Consider the following 22828-nt stretch of genomic DNA (forward strand, 5'->3'; position numbering starts at 1 on the left):
CAGTTTACTACGGACAATTAATAAAAGTTTTCTCAAGCTTAGCAGTTTCAGTGCAGTTCCCCTTCACTCATCAAGATATGGTAGTGTCATTAAACAAAAAAAAATATATAAATTTACAACTTTAAGAAACAGTCTGTTCTTGTATTTTTCCTGTGTGTTGTCTTAAGCTGTGAATAAATGCATAAAATACATTTTCATTGATATGTGCTAACAAATTTTAACTATACACTTATACATTGGCTTTCGGCCAAAGCCTTCTTCAAAGAGGAAACACATGCATTCATTCACACAAGGAAGCATACTTCATACACACATGACCACCATCTTGAGCAGCCAGAATACATTCTGGTCATGTGTGTGTGAGGCATGCTTGCTTGTGTGAATGAATGTGTGTGTGTTTCCTTTCCTGCAGAAGGCTGGCTGAAAACTAATGTGTATGTTTCTTTTCCTGGAACCTGTCAGCAGCTAAGCATGTCATCTTTACAGTGAGTAGCAATCTCTCTCTTCTTTATACTGTTGATATTCCAACTTTGAGTTTTCATTGTTTGAAACAGAAGATTTTAGAAATTTGTAGGATGTTAAAAGGTACTAATGGCTTCACGCAGCTTTGTCTATCATTTGTATTTCAGTGGGCTTTTGCAAAGAAATCCTCAAATACAATATATCCCAACACACTTTTAATCCTTGATATTGGTACTCCATCTTGATTGTGAAATCTCTCTCTATATAACTCTAGCAATCCAAGCTAACCACCATCTGACGCCTCTGATTCTTCTTCCCTTCCCACATAATTTACCGATTACATGAGCTACTCGAGTCCAGCTGAAAGAAAAGTCGAGCAGTGCAGAAGGTTCCGAGCCACCACGATCAGTCAGCAGCCACAGCACACTGGGAAGTTGTATACATCTACGTAAAATACATTTATCAGATTATTAATGTTATTATGCAGTGTTGAGTAAAAAACTCTAAATGTACATAAAATTGTTTCCAAAATGTTGTCAGCTCAGAACACAATTGGATGAATGCAGTGCTGTCTACTGGTTGTATAAAACATAAGGATATCATTGTTTTCATAAAATAGTGATTTGACATGGGTGAAATCAAACAACAAAAGTTTAAAGAATTGTTGCTACTGCCAGTTGCAAAGCATGTATTGTGAAGTGATTTATGTAAGTCAAAAGCTATACAGTTATTCAAATTCATCACAAGTTGTGCCTAGTTTGTAAGTCTACAATAATGAGTGAATAAAACTTAGTCAATGGTGTCCAGATTTCAAAAGTAGCCATGTAAATGTGCACAGTAAAGACCTGATGTACAGGCCCAGTATCCATACTGATGAAAGTGGGCAACAATTTGACCAAAAAATATAATTTCATTGTCAGTTGACAATTGGTGATATGGCTGATTAATTTCCTCATATTGGACCCATCACTATTTACACGACTCTTACGATTAAGTTTAAATACTGCAAACTATGTGCAAGGTGAGTTCCAAACATGCTTATCAACCAACACAAATCTGTGAATTCTGAGCCATTATCAACAAGATTCCCCACCCCCATGAACCATGGACCTTGCAACTGGTGGGGAGGCTTCCGTGTCTCAGCGATACAGATAGTCATACCGTAGGTGCAACCACAATGGAGGGGTATCTGTTGAGAGGCCAGACAAACGTGCGGTTCCTGAAGAGGGGCAGCAGCCTTTTCAGTAGTTGCAGGGGCAACAATCTGGATGATTGACTGACCTGGCCTTGTACAGCCATAATTTTTCCCAGCTTTACTGAATGGTTAAATGATGATGACATCCTCTGGGACAAAATATTCCGGAGGTAAAATAGTCCCCCATTTGGATCCCCAGGTGGGGGCTACTCAGGTGGACATCGTAATCAGGAGAAACAAAACTGGCGTTCTATGGATTGTAGTGAGGAATGTTGGATCCCTTAATCGGACAAGTAGGTTGGAAAATTTACAAAGGGAAATGGATAGGTTAAAGTTAGATATAGTGGGAATTAGTGAAGTTCAGTGGCAGGAGGAACAAGACTTCTGGTCAGTCTAAATACGAAATCAAATAAGGGTAATGCAGAAGTTGGTTTAATAATGAATAAAAATTAGGAATGCAGGTAAGCTACTACAAACAGCATAGTGAACGAATAACTGTAGCCAAGACAGACACGAAGACCACACCAACCATGGTAGTACAAGTTTATGTGCCAACTAGCTCCGCAGATGATGAAGGCATTGAAGAAATGTATGATGAGACAAAAGATATAATTCAGATAGTGAAGGGAGATGAAAATTTAGTAGTCATGGGGGACTCGAACACAATTGCAGGAAAAGGAAAAGAAGGAAAAGTAGCAGGTGAATATCGACTGGAGGTAAGGAATTAAAGGGGAAGCTGCCTGGTAGAATTTTGCACAGAGCATATCTTAATCATAGCTAACACTTGGTTTAAGAGCAATGAAACGAGGTTATACACATGGAAGAGGCATAGACACACTGGAAGGTTTCAGATAGATTATATAATGGTAAGAGAGAGGTTTAGGAACCAGGTTTTAAATTGTAAGACATTTCCAGGGGCAGATGTGGACTCTCACCACGATCTATTGGTTATGAACTGTAGATTAAAACTGAAGGAACTGCAAAAAGGTGGGACATTAAGGAGATGGGACCTGCATAAACAGAAAGAACCAGAGGTTGCAGAGAGTTTCAGAGAGAGCATTAGGGAAAGATTGACAAGAACAGGGGAAAGAAATACAGTTGAAGAAGAATGGGTAGATTTGAGAGATGAAATAGTGAAGGCAGCAGAGGATCAAGTAGGTAAAAAGATGAGGGATAGTACACATCATTGGGTAACAAGAGAGATATTGAACTTAATTGATGAAAGGAGAAAATATAAAAATACAGGAAATGAAGCAGTCAAAAAGGAATACAAACATCTCAAAAATGAGATCGACAGGAAGTGCAAAATGGCTAAGCAGGGTTGGCTAGAAGAAAAATGTAAGAATGTAGAGGCATATATCACTAGGGTTAAGATAGATACTGCCTACAGGAAAAGTAGAGAGACCTTTTGAGGAAAGAGAAGCACTTGTATGAATATCAAGAGCTCAAATGGAAAACCATTATCAAGCAAAGAAGAGAAAGCAGAAAGGTGGAAGTACATAGAGAGTCTATATAAAGGTGACGTACTTAAAGGCAATATTATGGAAATGGAAGAAGATGTAGAAGAAGATGAAATGGGAGATATGATGATACTGCCTGATGAATTAGACAGAGCACTGAAAGACGCACATCGAAACAAGGCCCCGGGAGTAGACAACATTCCATTAGAACTACTGACAGCCTTGGGAGAGCCAGTCCTGACAAAACTCTACCATCTGGTGAGCAAGATATATGAGACAGGCGAAATACTCTCAGACTTCAAGAAGAATATAATAATTCTAATACCACAGAAAGCAGGTGTTGACAGATGTGAAAATTACCGAACTATCAGTTTAATAAATCATAGCTGCAAAATACTAACACAAAGTCTTTACAGATGAATGGAAAAACTTGTAGAAGCCAACCTCGGTGAAGATCAGTTTCGATTCCATAGAAATGTTGCAACACGTGGGGCAATACTGACCCTACGAATTATCTTAGAAGATAGATTAAGGAAAGGCAAACCTACGTTTCTAGCATTTGGAGACTTAGAGAAAGTTTTTGACGGTGTTGACTGGAATACTCTCTTCCAAATTCTGAAGGTGGCAGGGGTAAAATACAGGGAGCAAAAGGCTATTTACAACTTGTACAGAAACCAGATGGCAGTTATAAGAGTCGAGGGGCATGAAAGGGAAGCAGTGGTTGGGTAGGGAGTGAGACAGCGTTGTAGCCTATCCCTGCTGTTATTCAATGTGTATACTGAGCAAGCAGTAAAGGAAACAAAACAAAAAAATTCGGAGTAGGTATTAAAATCCATGGAGAAGAAATAAAAACTTTGAGGTTCACCGATGACATTGTAATTCTGTCACAGACAGCAAAGGACCTGGAAGAGTAGCTGAACGGAGTAGACAGTGTTTTGAAAGGAGGAAATAAGAGCATCATCAATGAAAGCAAAACGAGGATAATGGAATGTAGTCAAATAAAATAGGGTGATGATGATGGTATTAGATTAGCTTAAAGTAGTAAAGGAGTTTTGCTATTTGGGGAGCAAAATAACTGATGATAGTCGAAGTGGAGAGTATATAAAATGTAGACTGGCAATGGCAAGGAAAGTGTTTCTGAAGAAGAGAAATTTGTTAACATCAAGTATAAATTTAAGTGTCAGGAAGTCTTTTCTGAAAGTATTTGTTTGGAGTGTAGCCATGCATGGAAGTGAAACACTGACAATAAATAGTTTACACAAGAAGAGACTAGATGCTTTCAAAATGTGGTGTTACAGAAGAATGTTGAAGATTAGATGGTAGATCACGTAACTAATGAGGAGGTACTGAACAGAATTGGGGAGAAGAGAAATTTGTGCCACAACTTGACTAGAAGAAGGGATCAGTTGGTAGTACACGTTCTGAGGCATTAAGGGATCACCAATTTAGTACTGGAGGGCAGTGTGGAGGGTAAAAATCATAGAGGGAGACTAAGACATGAATACACTATGCAGATTCAGAAGGATGTAGAAGCTTGCACAGGATAGAATAGCATGGAGAGCTGCATCAAACCAGTCTCTGGACTAAAGACCACAACAACAAAATTCAACAAGATGTAAATTATTTGTTTTCCCTCACTGTTATGGCAAGTAAGACATGAGTATCCTATACCAATACAGACACAAAACCCATGAACCTACTGTTGTTGTTGTGGTCTTCAGTCCTGAGACTGGTTTGATGCAGCTCTCCATGCTACTCTATCCTGTGCAAGCTTCTTCATCTCCCAGTACCTACTGCAACCTACATCCTTCTCAATCTGCTTAGTGTATTCATCTCTTGGTCTCCCCCTACGATTTTTACCCTCCACACTGCCCTGTGATACTAAATTGGTGATCCCTTGATGCCTCAGAACATGTCCTACCAACCGATCCCTTCTTCTTGTCAAGTTGTGCCACAAACTCCTCTTCTCCCCAATCCTACTCAGTACCTCCTCATTAGTTATGTGATCTACCCATCTAATCTTCAGCATTCTTCTGTAGCACCACATTTCGAAAGCTTCTATTCTCTTCTTGTCCAAACTATTTACCGTCCATGTTTCACTTCCATACATGGCTACACTCCATACAAATACTTTCAGAAACGACTTCCTGACACTTAAATCTATACTCGATGTTAACAAATTTCTCTTCTTCATAAACGCTTTCCTTGCCATTGCCAGTCTACATTTTATATCCTCTCCACTTCGACCACCATCAGTTATTTTGCTCCCCAAATAGCAAAACTCCTTTACTACTTTAAGTGTCTCATTTCCTAATCTAATACCCTCAACATCACCCGACTTAATTCGACTACATTCCATTATCCTCGTTTTGCTTTTGTTGATGTTCATCTTATATCCTCCCTTCAAGACACCATCCATTCCGTTCAACTGCTCTTCCAAGTCCTTTGCTGTCCCTGACAGAATTACAATGTAATCGGCGAACCTCAAAGTTTTTATTTCTTCTCCATGGATTTTAATACCTACTCTGAATTTTTCTTTTGTTTCCTTTACTGCTTGCTCAATATACAGATTGAATAACATCGGGGAGAGGCTACAACCCTGTCTTACTCCTTTCCCAACCACTGCTTCCCTTTCATGTCCCTCGACTCTTATAACTGCCATCTGGTTTCTGTACAAATTGCAAATAGCCTTTCGCTCCCTGTATTTTACCCCTGCCACCTTTAGAATTTGAAAGAGAGTATTCCAGTCAACATTGTCAAAAGCTTTCTCTAAGTCTACAAATGCTAGAAATGTAGGTTTGCCTTTCCTTAATCTTTCTTCTAAGATAAGTCGTAACGTCAGTATTGCCTCACGTGTACCAGTATTTCTACGGAATCCAAACTGATCTTCTCCGAGGTCGGCTTCTACTAGCTTTTCCATTTGTCTGTAAAGAATTCGTGTTAGTATTTTGCAGCTGTGGCTTATTAAACTGATTGTTCGGTAATTCTCACATCTGTCAACACCTGCTTTCTTTGGGATTGGAATTATTATATTCTTCTTGAAGTCTGAGGGTATTTCGTCTGTTTCATACATCTTGCTCACCAGATGGTAGAGTTTTGTCAGGACTGGCTCTCCCAAGGCCATCAGTAGTTCCAATGGAATGTTGTCTACTCCGGGGGCCTTGTTTCGACTCAGGTCTTTCAGTGCTCTGTCAAACTCTTCACGCAGTATCGAATCTCCCATTTCATCTTCATCCACATCCTCTTCCATTTCCATAATATTGTCCTCAAGTACATCGCCCTTGTATAGACCCTCTATATACTCCTTCCACCTTTCTGCTTTCCCTTCTCTGCTTAGAACTGGGTTTCCATCTGAGCTCTTGATGTTCATACAAGTGGTTCTCTTATCACCAAAGGTCTCTTTAATTTTCCTGTAGGCAGTATCTATCTTACCCCTAGTGAGATAAGCCTCTACATCCTTACATTTGTCCTCTAGCCATCCCTGCTTAGCCATTTTGCACTTCCTGTCAATCTCATTTTTGAGACGTTTGTATTCCTTTTTGCCTGCTTCATTTACTGCATTTTTATATTTTCTCCTTTCATCAATTAAATTCAATATTTCTTCTGTTACCCAAGGATTTCTACTAGCCCTCATCTTTTTACCTACTTGATCCTCTGCTGCCTTCACTACTTCATCCCTCAAAGCTACCCATTCTTCTTCTACTGTATTTCTTTCCCCCATTCCTGTCAATTGTTGCCTTATGCTCTCACTGAAACTCTGTACAACCTCTGGTTCTTTCAGTTTATCCAGGTCCCATCTCTTAAATTCCCACCTTTTTGCAGTTTCTTCAGTTTTAATCTACAGGTCATAACCAATAGATTGTGGTCAGAGTCCACATCTGCCCCTGGAAATGTCTTACAATTTAAAACCTGGTTCCTAAATCTCTGTCTTACCATTATATAATCTATCTGATACCTTTTAGTATCTCCAGGGTTCTTCCATGTATACAACCTTCTATCATGATTCTTAAACCAAGTGTTAGCTATGATTAAGTTATGCTCTGTGCAAAATTCTACCAGACGGCTTCCTCTTTCATTTCTTAGCCCCAATCCATATTCACCTACTACGTTTCCTTCTCTCCCTTTTCCTACACTCGAATTCCAGTCACCCATGACTATTAAATTTTCGTCTCCCTTCACTATCTGAATACTTTCTTTTATTTCATCATACATTTCTTCAATTTCTTCGTCATCTGCAGAGCTAGTTGGCATATAAACTTGTACTACTGTAGTAGGTGTGGGCTTCGTATCTATCTTGGCCACAATAATGCGTTCACTAAGCTGTTTGTAGTAGCTTACCCGCGTTCCTATTTTCCTATTCATTATTAAAGCTACTCCTGCATTACCCCTATTTGACTTTGTGTTTATAACCCTGTAGTCACCTGACCAGAAGTCTTGTTCCTCCTGCCACCGAACTTCACTAATTCCCACTATATCTAACTTTAACCTATCCATTTCCCTTTTCAAATTTTCTAACCTACCTGCCCGATTAAGGGACCTGACATACCACGCTCCGATCCGTAGAACGCCAGTTTTCTTTCTCCTGATAACGACATCCTCTTGAGTAGTCCCCACCCGGAGATCCGAATGGGGGACTATTTTACCTCCGGAATATTTTACCCAAGAGGACGCCATCATCATGCTGTCATAATAGGAGGAGAGGTGATACTCCTACGTGGCGCGTCCCAGGTGGCGGATAGGGAAGCCCTCACCGGTTTACCGGCGGACTTGAGTGAAATAAAATAGCTCTCGCGGACCAAACACACACTCTGCGGTTAACAACCGTAGTTGTAAATCGGAGCTTGCTCCAACTAAGGTTGACAACCTTCAAAAGTCAAAAATGGAAGGGTCTTTTAGGAAAAAAATTCCACCGTTCTTCTCAAAAAGGGAGGAAAAGGCTACATCGGATTCGGTGGGTAGTCAACTAGAAGACAGCAACGAATCGGAGCGTTTGCAACCATCAAAATGCACACTAAAACACAAAAAGAAGATTAAACATGAGCAAATAAATTATATAGCAACACACAACATAAACTCACTACTTCAGACCGGAAAACTCAAGGAGCTCACAGATGAACTAAATAAATAAAAAATTTTAATAACAGGGATCCAAGAAATGAGAAACACCACAGAGGACCCATTTGAATCACAAGGATACAGAATTTATTTCGGAACAGGGTTTTTAGTAAACATAAAAATAATAGATTCAGTAACGGATTTCCAAGCAGTATCACCAAGAATAGCGACTCGAAGCTTTAAAACAATGAATAAAACCTATACAATAATAAATGCTCATGCCCCAACAAACGAAAAAAATTGTCTAAGAAAAACAAAGGAAGAGGTAGATAAATTTTGGGACCTTCTAGAACAAACTGTGAATAGAGTAAATAAAAAGAATGTAAAAATCTTATTGGGAGATTTCAATGCTCAGTTGGGAAAAGAAAGGAAATATAAAGATATAATTGGAAAATGGAGTTCAGATAAATTTACGAACAAAAACGGTCAAAGACTCGTAGAACTCTGCAGAGAACACAACCTAATATCTAAATCAACATACTTTAAGAGGAAGCCAAGTAAACTTAAAACATGGAAACATCCAGACTGGAGGAAGGGGGAGTGGCAGCTAGACCATGTCTGTATGGACAAAAATTTTCATAAGGAGATCCACAATGTTAAAGTACTGAGAGGAGTAGACACAGGCTCAGACCATTATATGGTTAAAATTAAAATCAAATTCACTCCGTTAAAGAAGAGGACCGGAAAAACTAATAAAATAAAAGGGAGGTTTGACCCACATCAGCTAATTAAAAATAATAAATACCAACAAATAACACAAACCATCAAATTAACAGATGATCTAGAACAACTAGTGCCTAATCTTAAAAAAGAAGCAGAGAATCTAGCTCCCTTGAACCCCCGAAGGAAACATGCCTGGTGGACATCAGAATGTGGCAAATTCCATGAAGATAGACACCAAGCATGGTTAAAGTTTCAAACACATAAAACTGAAGAAAAATGAAAGAAAAGAATTCACACAAAATATTAGAAGAATCAAGAGAGGATTCCATAAAGATATTATAAACTCCATAGAAGGTAATTATCATAAAACCAACTCCAGGAACTACTATAAAATCTTTGGGAAACAACTATAACAATATGAGGCCCCTACACTAATACTGAAAGATGAAGATGGAAGAATGACACACAGTAACAAGGAAAATGCAGAAATCATGGCAAAAGCATTTAACAAACTTCTGAATTGCGAGGAACCCAAAGAACTCTTACAAATCAACATAAATATCCCAGTAAAAACCAAACCTAACAAACTAGACCCTCCAACTTTCCAAGAAGTAGAAAAAATTCTTAAAGAACAAAAAAATTATAAGGCATGTGGAGAAGATCAGGTTTTTGTTGAAATGTGGAAATATGCAAGTGACACAGTCAAAACCTCCTTACACATGGCTCTGACAAAAATTTGGGTAACAGAACGATTCCCCGAACATTGGACCACAGCTATCATCCACCCACTACACAAAAAGGTAGTTAAAAGCAACCCAGACAACTACAGAGGAATCTCTCTCCTAGATTGCACATACAAAATTCTATCCAAGATCCTATATGAAAGAATCAAGGAGCAATTAGAACAGCAGTTAGCGGAATACCAGGGAGGTTTCAGACCATGGAGAAGCTGTGCAGAGCAGATAATTAGTTTAAAATTGATTATGGCATACTACAAGAAACGGAACAAACCTCTGGCAATAACATTTGTAGATTTTAAGAAGGCATATGACTGTCTCCACAGACCTTCAGTATTAAAAATTTTAAGAAATCTAGGACTCCATCCAAAACTAATTAAAATAATACAACTCACTCTAACCAACACCAATCAAAAGTGAAGTTTAGAGGATAAATTTCAGAAGCATTCCTCATAAAAACAGGCTTAAGACAAGGTGACTGCCTATCACCATTACTGTTCAACTGTGCACTAGAATACATAATGAGAAAATGGTACAAGGACAATCGAGAGATGATAAGAATTGGAAGTGCAAAAGATGATATTAGCTTAAACTGCTTGGGATTCGCTGATGATCTTGCTCTCCTAGCCAACACCGTTCAAGAAGTCAGGCAACAAGTGAAATCACTACAAGAAATAGCAGAGAAAGTAGGCCTTAGAATATCATTTGAAAAAAACGGAGATTATGCTAACTGATCCACCACTTGCAAACAAAATTACAATAGGAGAACAGGAACTCAAAATTGTCGATAAATTTAAATATTTAGGCGAAATATTAACATACAATCTAAATGAGAAGCCATCATGGCAGAATAGAATAAAAAAACTGAACTACGCAAATTACATTACCAAAACTACATACAACAAAAAAAGCCTATCTATAGATGCAAAATTAAAACACTATAAAACAGTTACACAACCAGAAATAATGTATGCAGCTGAAACTATCTTCAAAACAACTAATACAGCAGAAATTGACAGAATACTGAAAATAGAAAGAAGAATAATTAGGACATGTATAAATAAACAGTACAAAATAAACGGACATTGGAGAATAGCATCAAATGAAACAGTATATAAGAAAATAGAACCAATCATGAGCACGATCAGGAAGAAATGCATCTCATTCTTTGGACATCTGATGAGAACTCCAGAAAACAGAATTAGTAAAAAAATAATACAAAAATTGTGGAATAGCAAGAGCGACATTAAATGGATCACAGAAATTAAGAAAGATATAAAAGAACTCCAAATTACAGTAGATGACCTAAAAAACAAGACAGAGAAAACCAGAATACTGCAAGACCCACAAACCAGACTACAAATGAAAATCAATAACAGGAGTACAGGAAGAGTGATCTCAAATGAAGAAAGAAAGAAAATATCTGAAAGAATGAAGAAATATTGGGTAGACAGAAGAGTAAAACACCTTTCATATAAGAATAAACGTTAATAATTATATTACTTAAATATCATATTAAGTTATTGTTGAGCCAAATTGTATCCCTGTGTAACAACTTGTATTTTTGACTACAGTGGTCCAATGAAGGCCATAAAATAAATAATAATAAACAGACACAAAACAACTGTCAGCAAAATATTCAAGCAATCTGTTTACTCCAGTCAAAAAAGTATGGCTACTGTTCCATATCTACACACAAGGGATTTTCAACATGTACAGTCTGTATACTTATATTCAAATGTTGGCAGCTCAGAAATAAACTGGATGAAAGTAATGCAATCTACTGATCATTTAAAAGTCATAGGAGTTATTATTTTTGTAAAGTAGTCATTTGACAGTGGCTGAAACTAAACAACAAAAGTCTAAAAAATCATTGTTACTGCCAGTTGCAAAGCATATATTGTGAAGAGCTTTCTTTTGGTTGATTTTGTGGTTCACAGATCAACAACTGTAGGTGATTCATACTATGAAATATTCACCAAACAGAGATACTGACAGTGCATAAAACTGTGGTCAGTGTAGTCCTCCTTCCTAATAACACACGACCGAAGACTGCTCCAGTGCAAAAGATAGAACTCACTATTTTCAACCATCCTACAGTCCAAACCTCACACCCAGTGATTAATACATCTTTCACTTAAAACAATGGCTTGGTAGATAACAGATTGAAGCTCACAAGAAAGTCAAAACCACCACTGGCAACTGGTTCATTTCAAAGGCAGATGTGTTGAAGAAATTAGTGCTGTAGATTTGTATGAAACTAAAACCAATAATAAAAACTTTGTTATTTAATAAAAATACATCACCACACAGACCTTAGCTACTTTTGGAATATTTCTTGTGACTTTCCATTAAGGATACCTTAATATTTGTCAATTAAAGCACACTGCACACATCTATTCTCATTTTAAGATCTTATGAAAGATTTTTTTTTTCTTTCATAAGTATCCATCCCTTGCTTTCCAAAGGCTGAGTCATTTAACATTTTACTTTCACTCAGTGGCTGTTGTGATACGCCTTTACTATTTTAAAGCAGGCCCATTACACCTCCTAGGCAGGTGAGAACTTTTACTGGTAATGTGAAACAAACATTTAGTAAAATAATTGCAAAAAAGAAATTGCCCTTATGGCAAACAGAAAATTAGGGCTACTGTACCAATGATTTACTTTTGCTTCAAACAAAAGAAACCAATCACAGAGGAAATTGTAAAAAAAGGAGTAAATAGACCTAATGGAGAAGAAGAAGGACCAAAAATGGCAACAAGAGAAGCCAGAAAATGTGAAAGACAGATCATAATAGAACAACATACATTGTAGAGAAAGTTCCAACTTCCTGCAGTGTACGAGATACTGATTACGGGACAAAGAGTGTGTGCCACTCAGGTGTCATCGCAGTACAGACTACCGAAATGTATATAGTACGTTAAGTGACAAGGTATTTTGTAGGCCACTCACACTTGGTAAAGTGGCTCTTATCGGTAACGAGCTAGAGCAGTTGGACAGGTAGGTAAATAGAACGAGTCTGAAATTACAGTTGACAGGAGGATAATAAAAAGCTAATCTAGAAGATCACGGGATAAGGTGCTTCTCATTTCAGAGCTCCATCTGAGATCAGTTCACACACTGCACGACAAGACAGTAATACGAGACGCCTGCTGCACTTCTTTCCACTATTTTCAGATTTGCCGATATGCAGATATGCTCCTTGTGAGACAGATGGGTAAAGCAACTGCTGGGATTGAAGACACTGCCTCTGGGAAAATATAATTTCTGTCAGAATGTACGCTGATGTGCAAAACTTGAGGACAAAAGTAACTTTTCAATGATGTATCACCTCAAGTGATACTCGGATCACACATAGAAAAAACTGCTATAGTACAGTACACAAGGTAACTGAAGCTAATTTGCAATTAGATACAAGAAATGACACTTTTATTTGAAGACAATACTTACAGTGAGGTCACCGTGATGTACGACGGTCCCACGGATATTACAAAAGGTGGGACACAGTTCCCAGTATGGTGTGTGATCGTCACGGACAGCAATGCACATTCTGCAGAGGGCTGACCACGAGGTCGGTAAGGCGTTCCTCCGGTAGGGCATTCGACTCCTCCACTGGCAGAGTGGTCAATAACTGCCAGACGGTCGTAGTTGCATGTGTACACCCTGCAGTAGGTCTCCCCAACACATCTCACACACGCTCGATGGGATTTACGTCGGGGAAACACACAGACCGGTCTACTCGCCAAACGTCCTCTCGTTCCGAGAGCTCCTCCACCTGTGCAGTTCAAAGTAGTCGCACATTATCGTCCGTAAAAATGAAGTCAGGCCCAAATGCACCCCTGAAAAGACACACGTGGGAAAGGCATGCGGCGTCACAATGAGGCTGACCGGTGGTCGAACTGTATTCGGAGACTCGGAGGTCGGTACGCCTTGTCACTTCATAACGACCGGACTGACAAAATAATCAGATTCGATACGTTTCCGGGCACGTTACGTACCCTCGTATGGTGAGAAGTGGGAACGTGTAACGCACCCGGGAACGTCATTAAATGTGATCGATTTGACGGTCCGTGTGTTACGGTGTCTGGAGGCGTAATGTTGCACGGGCATATTGACCTCCGAAGCTTTGAAAACAGTAGACTCACCTGTCAGTGTTATTGTGACACTGTACTCCCTCTCCACATGTGTCTCTCCACACACATATTTGGCCCCAACTTTATTTTAATGGATAATAATGCACAACAGCATCTAAGAGTACAGGTTGAAAAGCTCTCAGAACAAGTAGATATTTGGCAAACGGACGTGTCTACCCGTTCACCACAGTCAGATCCCGTCAAGCACGTGGCACTCGTCACGGAGGCACAGCGCGACACGTCCGCGTGCAGTAACGACCGTCTGGCGGTTCTCGATCGTGCTGATGAAGAAACGGAACATTCTACTGCGCGAACTCCTTACCGAACTCGTGGTCGGCACGCGAGCATGGTGCACAGCATGCGCTGCGATTTGTGGTGATCGCACATCCTATTAAAAACCGTGTCCCGCCTTCCCTAAAGTCCGGAAGACTATCATAAATTGTGGTTACTCGACATCGTGATTACTGAATTTCACTCACTGTGAATGATTTCTGTTCAGTACTTACTTTCTCAATTTCTTCATCCGGCAATTTCTTTGATCTCAGCTCAGAGATTAGTCTTTCTCTGAAATGCAGAAACCACCCTCTAGTCTCTCGTTCCAGAATTGCTACCAGAAAAGGGAGAGCTTTCTTCATTATATCTCGATTGAAAAGTCTCAGATCCAATTCGAAGTCCTGTCAAACATTGTAAGTGTGATTGGATCAGTGTGTTATAATTGTAATTTTATTATGTTTCATCCATAAAAGTAGCAATGCCCTACAAATTAAAAGCCATAGGGTTCTATGCAAAGAAGTGAAAATATGGCATGGGAACTTCCCCTATGGAAATACATAAATGAGACAGAGCACAAAAAATTTTTCAGGAGAAATTTTTATATGCAATAATGCAAATACTTTGTCACTGACCTTTTTTCCTGTAATAACAATAATAAAAATAATAATAATAATAAAAGAAACTTCACATAAAAGAAGAATAGCATGAAATAATATGTTGTAATCAGAACAAATGTTTTTGGTTACAATAAATTATTACGCACATTACACTTTTGCCAGCAGAAGACAATACAGGGCCCAGTCCCACCATAGGAAAGCCCTGAAATATTTTTCAGTAAATACCTTCTTATGACCTTATTGCAGTGGTAACACCAGTTCCCATCAGACTACCAAAATTAATCAATGTCTACTTGTAATGCTAGTAGTTAAAAATACTTGCAATGTGAGTTTCAGTTTGGAAAATGTGTGAATTTATTAAATCAGATTACAGCTGTATTTTGTGATGTGCGTCATGGCGTGCTTGTATAATTTCATAAATATTATTTGTAATTATAAGTCAATCAAACTGTTATCTTCAGTAACACTTGTACTACTTCAAATCCCTAAATATGTACGCTTCACTGACAGACACAAACCAAGTTGTTGATTAGCTTAATTCTGACTGAGATGCGTCCCAGAGCAAAAAAAGTGTATTTTATGAAAATGCAGTTAAGAAGATAGATTTAATAAAATAATTACATGAAATTACACATATTGTTTGAGTTTTATTTAAAGATACCCCATTCACCTATTGGAAATTGGATGTCATCATACCCCAATAGGAAGAACTTAGGACATCTTCTAACATGCAGATGTGAATTATAGAATTTTCCAATAACTGAACATACAAAGCTAAGTACAAATAAGCTTCACCTTCTACCCGAAGCACTTGCAAATTAATAGTCTGGATTACTCTACTATAATTTACCCTACTAAAATACTCTACTTATTGTCTTGACAATATTTTGAATATATCCATTGCCACTTTCCTCTCTCTATGTTTGCCTAGCCATTTTCCAAAGAGCTGAAGATTTTTAACTTCCAACACATTAAAATCTAATAGAATAAGGGGCAATTGAACAAAAACAAGACAGATGAAAAAGAAGTAAGTAAACAGTTTATTATTTCAAATCACCAAATAAAGTACATTTAGCCCTCTGTGACACAAGACAGATGACGTCTTCGGGGAAAAATGTGTGCGCTCGCCTACGGAACCACGACCGTACCCGGGTATGCGCCTCTTCGGGTAAAGCAATTCGACGCCCACGATCATCTTTCTTCGCGACTTCAAAGATATGTGCGGTATCGATAGTGACGGTGCCGCGGGTCAGTTGCCAGTCAAGTTAGCACTCGACAGATGACGACGACAGCGCCCTCTAGCTGGGGCTGTGGAGAGCTCTACGAGTATCACAACAGTTTCGGCCCGTTCCGTCGAGAGCGGACGGCCAGGACACTTCTCTTCGGTTTCTCACCTACGTGCAAAGTCATGTATTCTTCTTGCACCAGTAAACTACTTTCACTCGTTGCAGTACCGACGTATTTTACGTTTTCCCACTCCTACCCATGCGCCATCTCCCAGGCAGGATACAAAAGTTGGCGACGAGGTTTCCCGTTTTTTCTCCTATCGTTTCCTTTTTCGCTCGGTACTGCTTTAGCTTTTTTGTGATACCCCCGTGTGATTGAGTGACTGTATCTGAGTGCTCCCACCTTTCGCTATATAGACCTTCATTTGTGTAAACCGTAGCTTCGCCGATGGCGCCGCCGTTTCGTGCCTTCGATCCTGACGTTGAACGCTGGCCGCAATACGTCGCCCAGCTCGAGGCACACTTCGCAGCATACAATGTACCAGGTACAGAGCGGCTTGCTTTTTTCATTGCCGACGCAGGAGTTGTGGTGTACCGTGTGCTCGTGAAAATGGTTCCCACCACCCGCCCAGAAACTAAAACTTACGACGAAGTGATTGATGCTTTGAACTCCCACTTCCGTGACAGTGTAAATGCGGTAGCTGCACGCTACAAATTCTTTCGCCTCCAGCATGGTCCTACTCAGTCCAATAAATCTTGGTTAGCGGACCTTCGGGGACTAACTTCTGATTGTCACTTTAATTGCTCGTGTGGACGCTCATATGTGGATATAATGATTACAAACGCTATTGAGCAGAATGTGGAGAATCACCGCATCCGTGAACAAATCCTCAGATTTAAAAATCCGTCTTTGTAGGAAGTAGTGGACTTGGTAGACAGACAAGATACATTAGACACGGCTACTTCCGCATTCGATGTGACGCCGGGTGTGTGTACTGTTAGCGCAGCACAACAAGTGCCCTTCCACCCAGCCCAGCCAGCCACGCGCACATAAACGTGGTTCAAACCGGGCACCCTCTAAGAAACTGAAATCGTGTCCTAACTGCTTTCGTGCCCACCCATGGAACAGTTGCCCATCCCATGAAGCACAGTGTTATTTTTGTAATAAGAAAGGACATGTGCAAGCTGTGCGCAGTAAAAGAAATTCTAAGTCACACCCTATCTCCCGTTCGCGTGACTCGTGTGGGCGTCACCGCATCAGCAACCGCCGTGACCATGATTCACATCAGCCTACGGATGTTAATGCCATTTATTCAAAGCCTTCTGATTCACGTGCTTCTACAGCTCGTTGTGAGAATCAGGTTTTGCCAAACACTTCCTCTCGCATTCAGCGCAATGTGAGGAAACTTTTTGTCACTTTGAACATTTGCAGACATTCTGTTCGCATGCAGCTGGACACTGGTGCATCAGTTTCTTTACTGAACAAATCGACGTATGACTTGCTCGGTTTGCCCCCGCTTCATCATTTGCATTCCACACTGACTGCGTTTTCTGGACAGGAAATCTCAGTTCTCGGCGTGTGTAGTTTGCAAGCCACATACGGTGCAACGACACATACGGTGTCTTTCCATGTGCTCTGCTCTAGTGATACTACGAACATTTTTGGCATGGACGCATTTGAACTGTTTGGCCTCGCAATTCAGGACAATGTACTTTGCATCAACTCTAGTGACCGTGCAGACAGTGTTGCCGCACTATGCAACGATTTTGCTGAACTTTTTTCTGATGGTCTCGGTTGTCCCACAGACTTTGCAGCGCATGTTGTAGTTAAAGACAATGCCACACCTATTTTGCGGCGCACACGTCCGGTACCGCACACACTGCATGGCGCCGTAGCGGCTGGACTTAAGCATTTGCAAGACAGTGGTGTCATTGAACCTGTTTGTGCTTCGTCATGGGCTGCGCCTATAGTTTGTGTCAAGAAACCGAACGGTCATCTCCGTATTTGTGCTGACTTTAAGTCTACAATAAATCCCCAGACAGCTACATTTTCCTTACGGCGTCCTGAAGACATTTTTGATAAGCTTGGTGCGGGAAAATTCTTTTCCAAGATTGACTTGCGGGACGCATACTTTCAGATTCCGCTCGACGAACAGTCGCAGCGCTATGTTGTGATCAACACCCACCTTGGATTGTTCCAAGTTTCGCCGACTTCTGTTCGGTTGTGCTTCGGCTCCTGCTATTTTTCAGTCTCACTTGCAGCAGTTGTGTGCCACTGTCCCTTGTTGCTAAAATTATCCGGACGATATAGTTGTATCAGGTCGCACCCCTGACGAACATTTGCAGAATTTGCATGCCTTATTTACTGTACTTTTGCGGGCAGGATTAAAGTGTAACAGAGACAAATGCAAATTTTTTCAAACTGATATTCAGTATTTAAGGTATACGATTAACGGACAGGGTATCCACCCCTTGCTGTCACACCTCAGTGGGATTAGAGACTTGCCAGCATCCAGCAACTTGACAGAACTTCAGTCTGTGTTGGGCAAAATTACATATTACATTCGGTTTATACCAAATGCAGCGCAGATTTCAATGCCTTTGCATCGCCTTCGGCGTAAGAACGTTCCTTTTGTTTGGTCTTCAGAATGTGACGCTGCTTTCCACAAGTGCAAATTTGCTTTGTCGAGTGATCACTGTTTGATTCCTTTTGATCCCTCCAAACCAGTTGTTTTGGCTGTCGATGCATCTTCTCACAGCATCGGAGAAATTCTCTCGCACCGCATTAATTCTGTCGATCGCACGATCGCTTTTGCGTCTAAGTTGCTCAATTCTGCCCAACAAAACTATTCTCAAATCGAGAAAGAAGCTTTAGCTATTGTCTATGGAGTGACTAAGTTTCATGATTTTTTGTACGGTCGCAAGTTCTATTTGGTCACCGACCATAAGTCTTTCACGTCGTCGTTCCACCCTTCAAAGCCGGTTCTGGCACGTACTGCACAAAAGTTGCAACGTTGGTCTTTGTTTTTGTCTAACTACAATTACGAAATCTTGTTTCGGCCTACGGCCGAGCATGACAATGCTGATACTTTGTCTCGTCTGCCTATCGGTCCTGACAAAGTGTTTGATTCTTCCGAATTGTCATGCATGTTTATTGATTCAAAAGGTAAGGAATTAGCCGATGGTTTTCTGGTGGATTGTCATCGCAATGCTGCTGTGACAGCCGCCAATGCTTCTTTGCAGATTCTTTCGCAGTATATTCGTACTCAATGGCCTCCATCTGCTACGCAGATTCGTGATCCACTTGTTCGACGTTACTTTGCGCAGCGTCACAACTTGTCTGTACACCACGGTGTTATCTTGTTACGAACTGACAATGATCAGTCTCGTGTGGTTGTACCTCATTTGTTGCAGTTGTAAATGCTCCGTTTACTGCACGCTGGTCATTGGGGTATAGTGCAGACGAAGCAATTAGCGTGTCGTCACTGCACTTGGGTCAGCATTGATAAACAAATTGAGAATTTGCTTGCTAACTGTCGATCTTGCGTGGAACATCAATCTGCTCCCCGCCAGCGCTTCTTTGCATGGCCGACTCCTACTGTACCTTGGCAGTGCGTTCATACTGATTTTGCAGGTCCTTTCTGGGACACCTGCTAGTTGATAGTTATTGATGCATACAGCAACTTTCCTTTTGTCGTACATATGTCTTCTACTACACCTGCCAGTACTTGACCTCAACCCCGTTCCGCCCCCCGTCGAACAGCGAGGCTACACGCTTCTGCTTACATTTAAGTCGCAGATGAACGAGTTGTGCGCCACGCACTCTCACGAGCATGCACTTTGGACTTTCCTTGCTTCCTATCGCTCTCAGCCGTGCGGCACCTGTTCCCCATTGGAATTTACACACGGCCGCGCCCATCTGTCGCTCCTGTAGCTATTGCACCCGCCACCACGCGCTCCCACTGCTTCGCCTCATTCTGGATTGGAGCCGCACGATTTGGTGTTTAATCGCATTTTCTCTGGCAGGCAGCACTGGGAGCAGGCGCACATTCTTCGCCGGCTTGGCTGTGCCTTACTTCTCATTTCTGGTCCCTCAGGCACCGCCAAGCATCACCGGAACCAGATTCGTTTGTGCCATCCTCGGTTTTCTGCCACTGGTTGTTTTCCGGCAGCATTGGAGGCTTCGCGGCATCCACCACCTCAATCCACGACTCCACCGACGGCGCCTCCGCCACGGGGGCACCTGCCGTCACTGCCACTGCCGGTCCAGTCACCTGCACCGGACGGCCGCCTCTCGCCGCCGCCGTGTTCCTTCGCGGTGCCAGAACCAATGGACGCCGAGGCTGCCCCCGAGCCACCGCTGCTGCCGTCGCCTACGGAGGTCGTTGCTCTGCTTCCTCATCCGAGCATACCCAGTAGCGATGCACGGCCTCGGCAGGTTTTCCACAGGGCGTTTTCCTCGCCCCCTCGCGAGCAATTCACGGTCGCGGGTGGACAGCACGCCCTGGTAGTTCCGCTGTCCGCCCACTCAGCTGCGCCACCCCTGGGTCCTTCCACCCACCGTCGGAAGACATACTCGACGATGGTATGACATTTCAGGGGGGAGGGATGTGGTATCAATAGCAACGATGTCACAGGTTAGTTGCCAGTTAAGTTGGCACTACGACAGACGACGACGACGACGACAGTACCCTCTAGCCGGGGCTGTGGAGAGCTCTACAAGCGTCGCAACAGTTTCGGCCCATTTGATCAACAGCAGGCAGCCGGGACACTTCGCTTCAGCTTCTCAGCTATGTGCAAAGTTATGTATTCTTCTTGCACCAGTAAACTACATTTACTCATTGCAGTACCAACATATTTTACCTTTTCCTGCTCCTACCCACGTGCCGCCTCCCAGGCGGGATACAAAAATATAGAAGTCACGTGCAGAGAGATTTGAACTATATGGAGGATGTGTAACAGCTTCCCAGTGAAGCTTCTGCAGTGTACTTGAAACAACCTCGGCAACACGTGTGGGCCCGCCCCGAAGCAAGACATTCGTGGTCACTGATTTGCTTCAGATTAAGAGGTGCGTGCTTAGATACAACCGTGGTTCTGTAGGCAACTGCAAACGTTTTTCAAGAAGAGACTGACCATCTCATATCACAGTGGGATAAATGAATTAAGTTATGGTGATACTTTTGAAATCATGAACAGTTTATTTACTTTTTTCCCATTTGTCTTGTTTTCATTTATGCAATATGCTTTTGTGGTGTGCGTACTGTAAGACCTTTGGTACACCCACCATCAGATTATTTGACTTGTCGCTCTAACGAAGTAGGTGAGTGTCAGCAATATGTCTCGTGGTCTTATTGTGGCGTGTTTATCTCCTGCCGTTAGGTCAGACGATAGAAATGCCACTTGCATGCTTAGAGTAGCAGATTGACGGTGACCAACTTTAAACAGAACTTGATTAATTTTCACACACATTTATTAAAATAATAAAATCATAGACATTACGTAACTTGATTCTGGATGCTGTTTACAATTGACAATCTGAAGTTCCTTTGGTCTTGGTACATTAATCTTATTCTCACATTTCTCTGATACTTGACAAAGTGTCTATACATTTCTCTTCATGGCTATGTACAGGAATATGATAATCTTATTAGGCGCAGACTGAAACTTGACTACAGACTAATGCAGACTGACTAATCGGAGGTCTGTACACTCGTTATAATACCTCGCACGTTCAGGTATCACTGTGCGAGTGTGATCCACGAGGAGAAAATGTTCTACGTTAGCAGCAATATCATTGGCTGCGTTACATATTAATACGCGGATCGGCAGAAGCAGAATTTGGTCCGTCTCTAAGACAGCGCCATCTCATAGTGCGGAGATGGACGAGCGCTGCGCCTGCGCTGTTGTGCTTAGTGGGGCGCGCTCTAGTGGAAAAGTTGGGTACGCACTGACTACATGGAACTATGTACACAACAGCTTTCAAATGAGCTTTGTTAGTAGCAATTTCCATCTATTTTTGATTATCTGTGTATTTTGGTTATCCATTTAGTCTTAAGATTTGCATTAACCTAGATAACTGAGAGTTTACTTTGTATTGCAATTCTTTCATTTACTGAAAGAAAACCATATGAAACAGGTCATCAAAAGTTTAAATTGTGCAGATGCTGAAGGAAGGGATTGCAAAGTAACTATGGACTAAATGTCAAACTCCATAGTGCTTTAATTTTGATTTATGCAACAAGACTAGATGTATCCTGTATATTTAATAACTACTCCCACAACATCTCTACCACTTTGATAGACTACAAAATAAAGAAACTATCAAACAGAGGAACAAGCTGTAACAACATGCTTGTATATGTCTTATTAATTACTGAACAGCATCAATGATAGAGCTGCTTATGCTGTATCAGCCAAGCACAATTAATTTCTGCACACAAACTTAGAAATAATACTGCACAAGTATGGACAATGGAATGTGTCAGAGAACCAGCTGCCTAATAGTTGGCTGCTGTATGCGCATAAATAAAGAGGTAAGCTCAGTTTGAGCTTTAGAGCACACAGGCACAAAAATACATTATCAATTACACTGACCAGTGTGAGCAGGTCCTTGGACGAAGTTATTTAAATGAACAAATAATGAGGAAGGGGAAAAACAGGGTGATAACACAAGGGGACAGGGACAGGCACAGGAAGGCCAAATAGTTGAGATACGGCACCACAGGAAGTTCATCAGTTGCAGGAAGTGTATTAGTACCCTGGCCTACATAGACAGTATACAGATTAGAGCTCAACATCCCATCAACATTGAGATCATCAGAGACAGAGCACAAGTTAAGAATATTTCAAGGATGGGGAAGGAAATCAGCTGTACCCTTTCAAAGCACCCATCCTGGCATTCGCCTGGAGTGGTTGAGGAAGATGAAAAAACCTAAACGAGGACC

At 41.1% G+C, this 22828-nt stretch overlaps 1 protein-coding gene across 1 annotated transcript in view; it reads right to left on the reverse strand.

Annotated features, from left to right (window-relative positions):
- The window catches only part of LOC126237522 (uncharacterized), a 797357-nt gene that overhangs the window by 163215 nt on the left and 611314 nt on the right, over window positions 1-22828 (reverse strand). The window contains exon 10 of the mRNA XM_049947691.1: window positions 14275-14442. Coding sequence (XP_049803648.1) covers window positions 14275-14442 — 168 coding nt within the window. The remainder of the gene's footprint in view (window positions 1-14274; window positions 14443-22828) is intronic.

This window comes from Schistocerca nitens, chromosome 2 (assembly GCF_023898315.1).
Source record: "Schistocerca nitens isolate TAMUIC-IGC-003100 chromosome 2, iqSchNite1.1, whole genome shotgun sequence".
In the NCBI taxonomy this organism is placed as follows: domain Eukaryota; kingdom Metazoa; phylum Arthropoda; class Insecta; order Orthoptera; family Acrididae; genus Schistocerca; species Schistocerca nitens.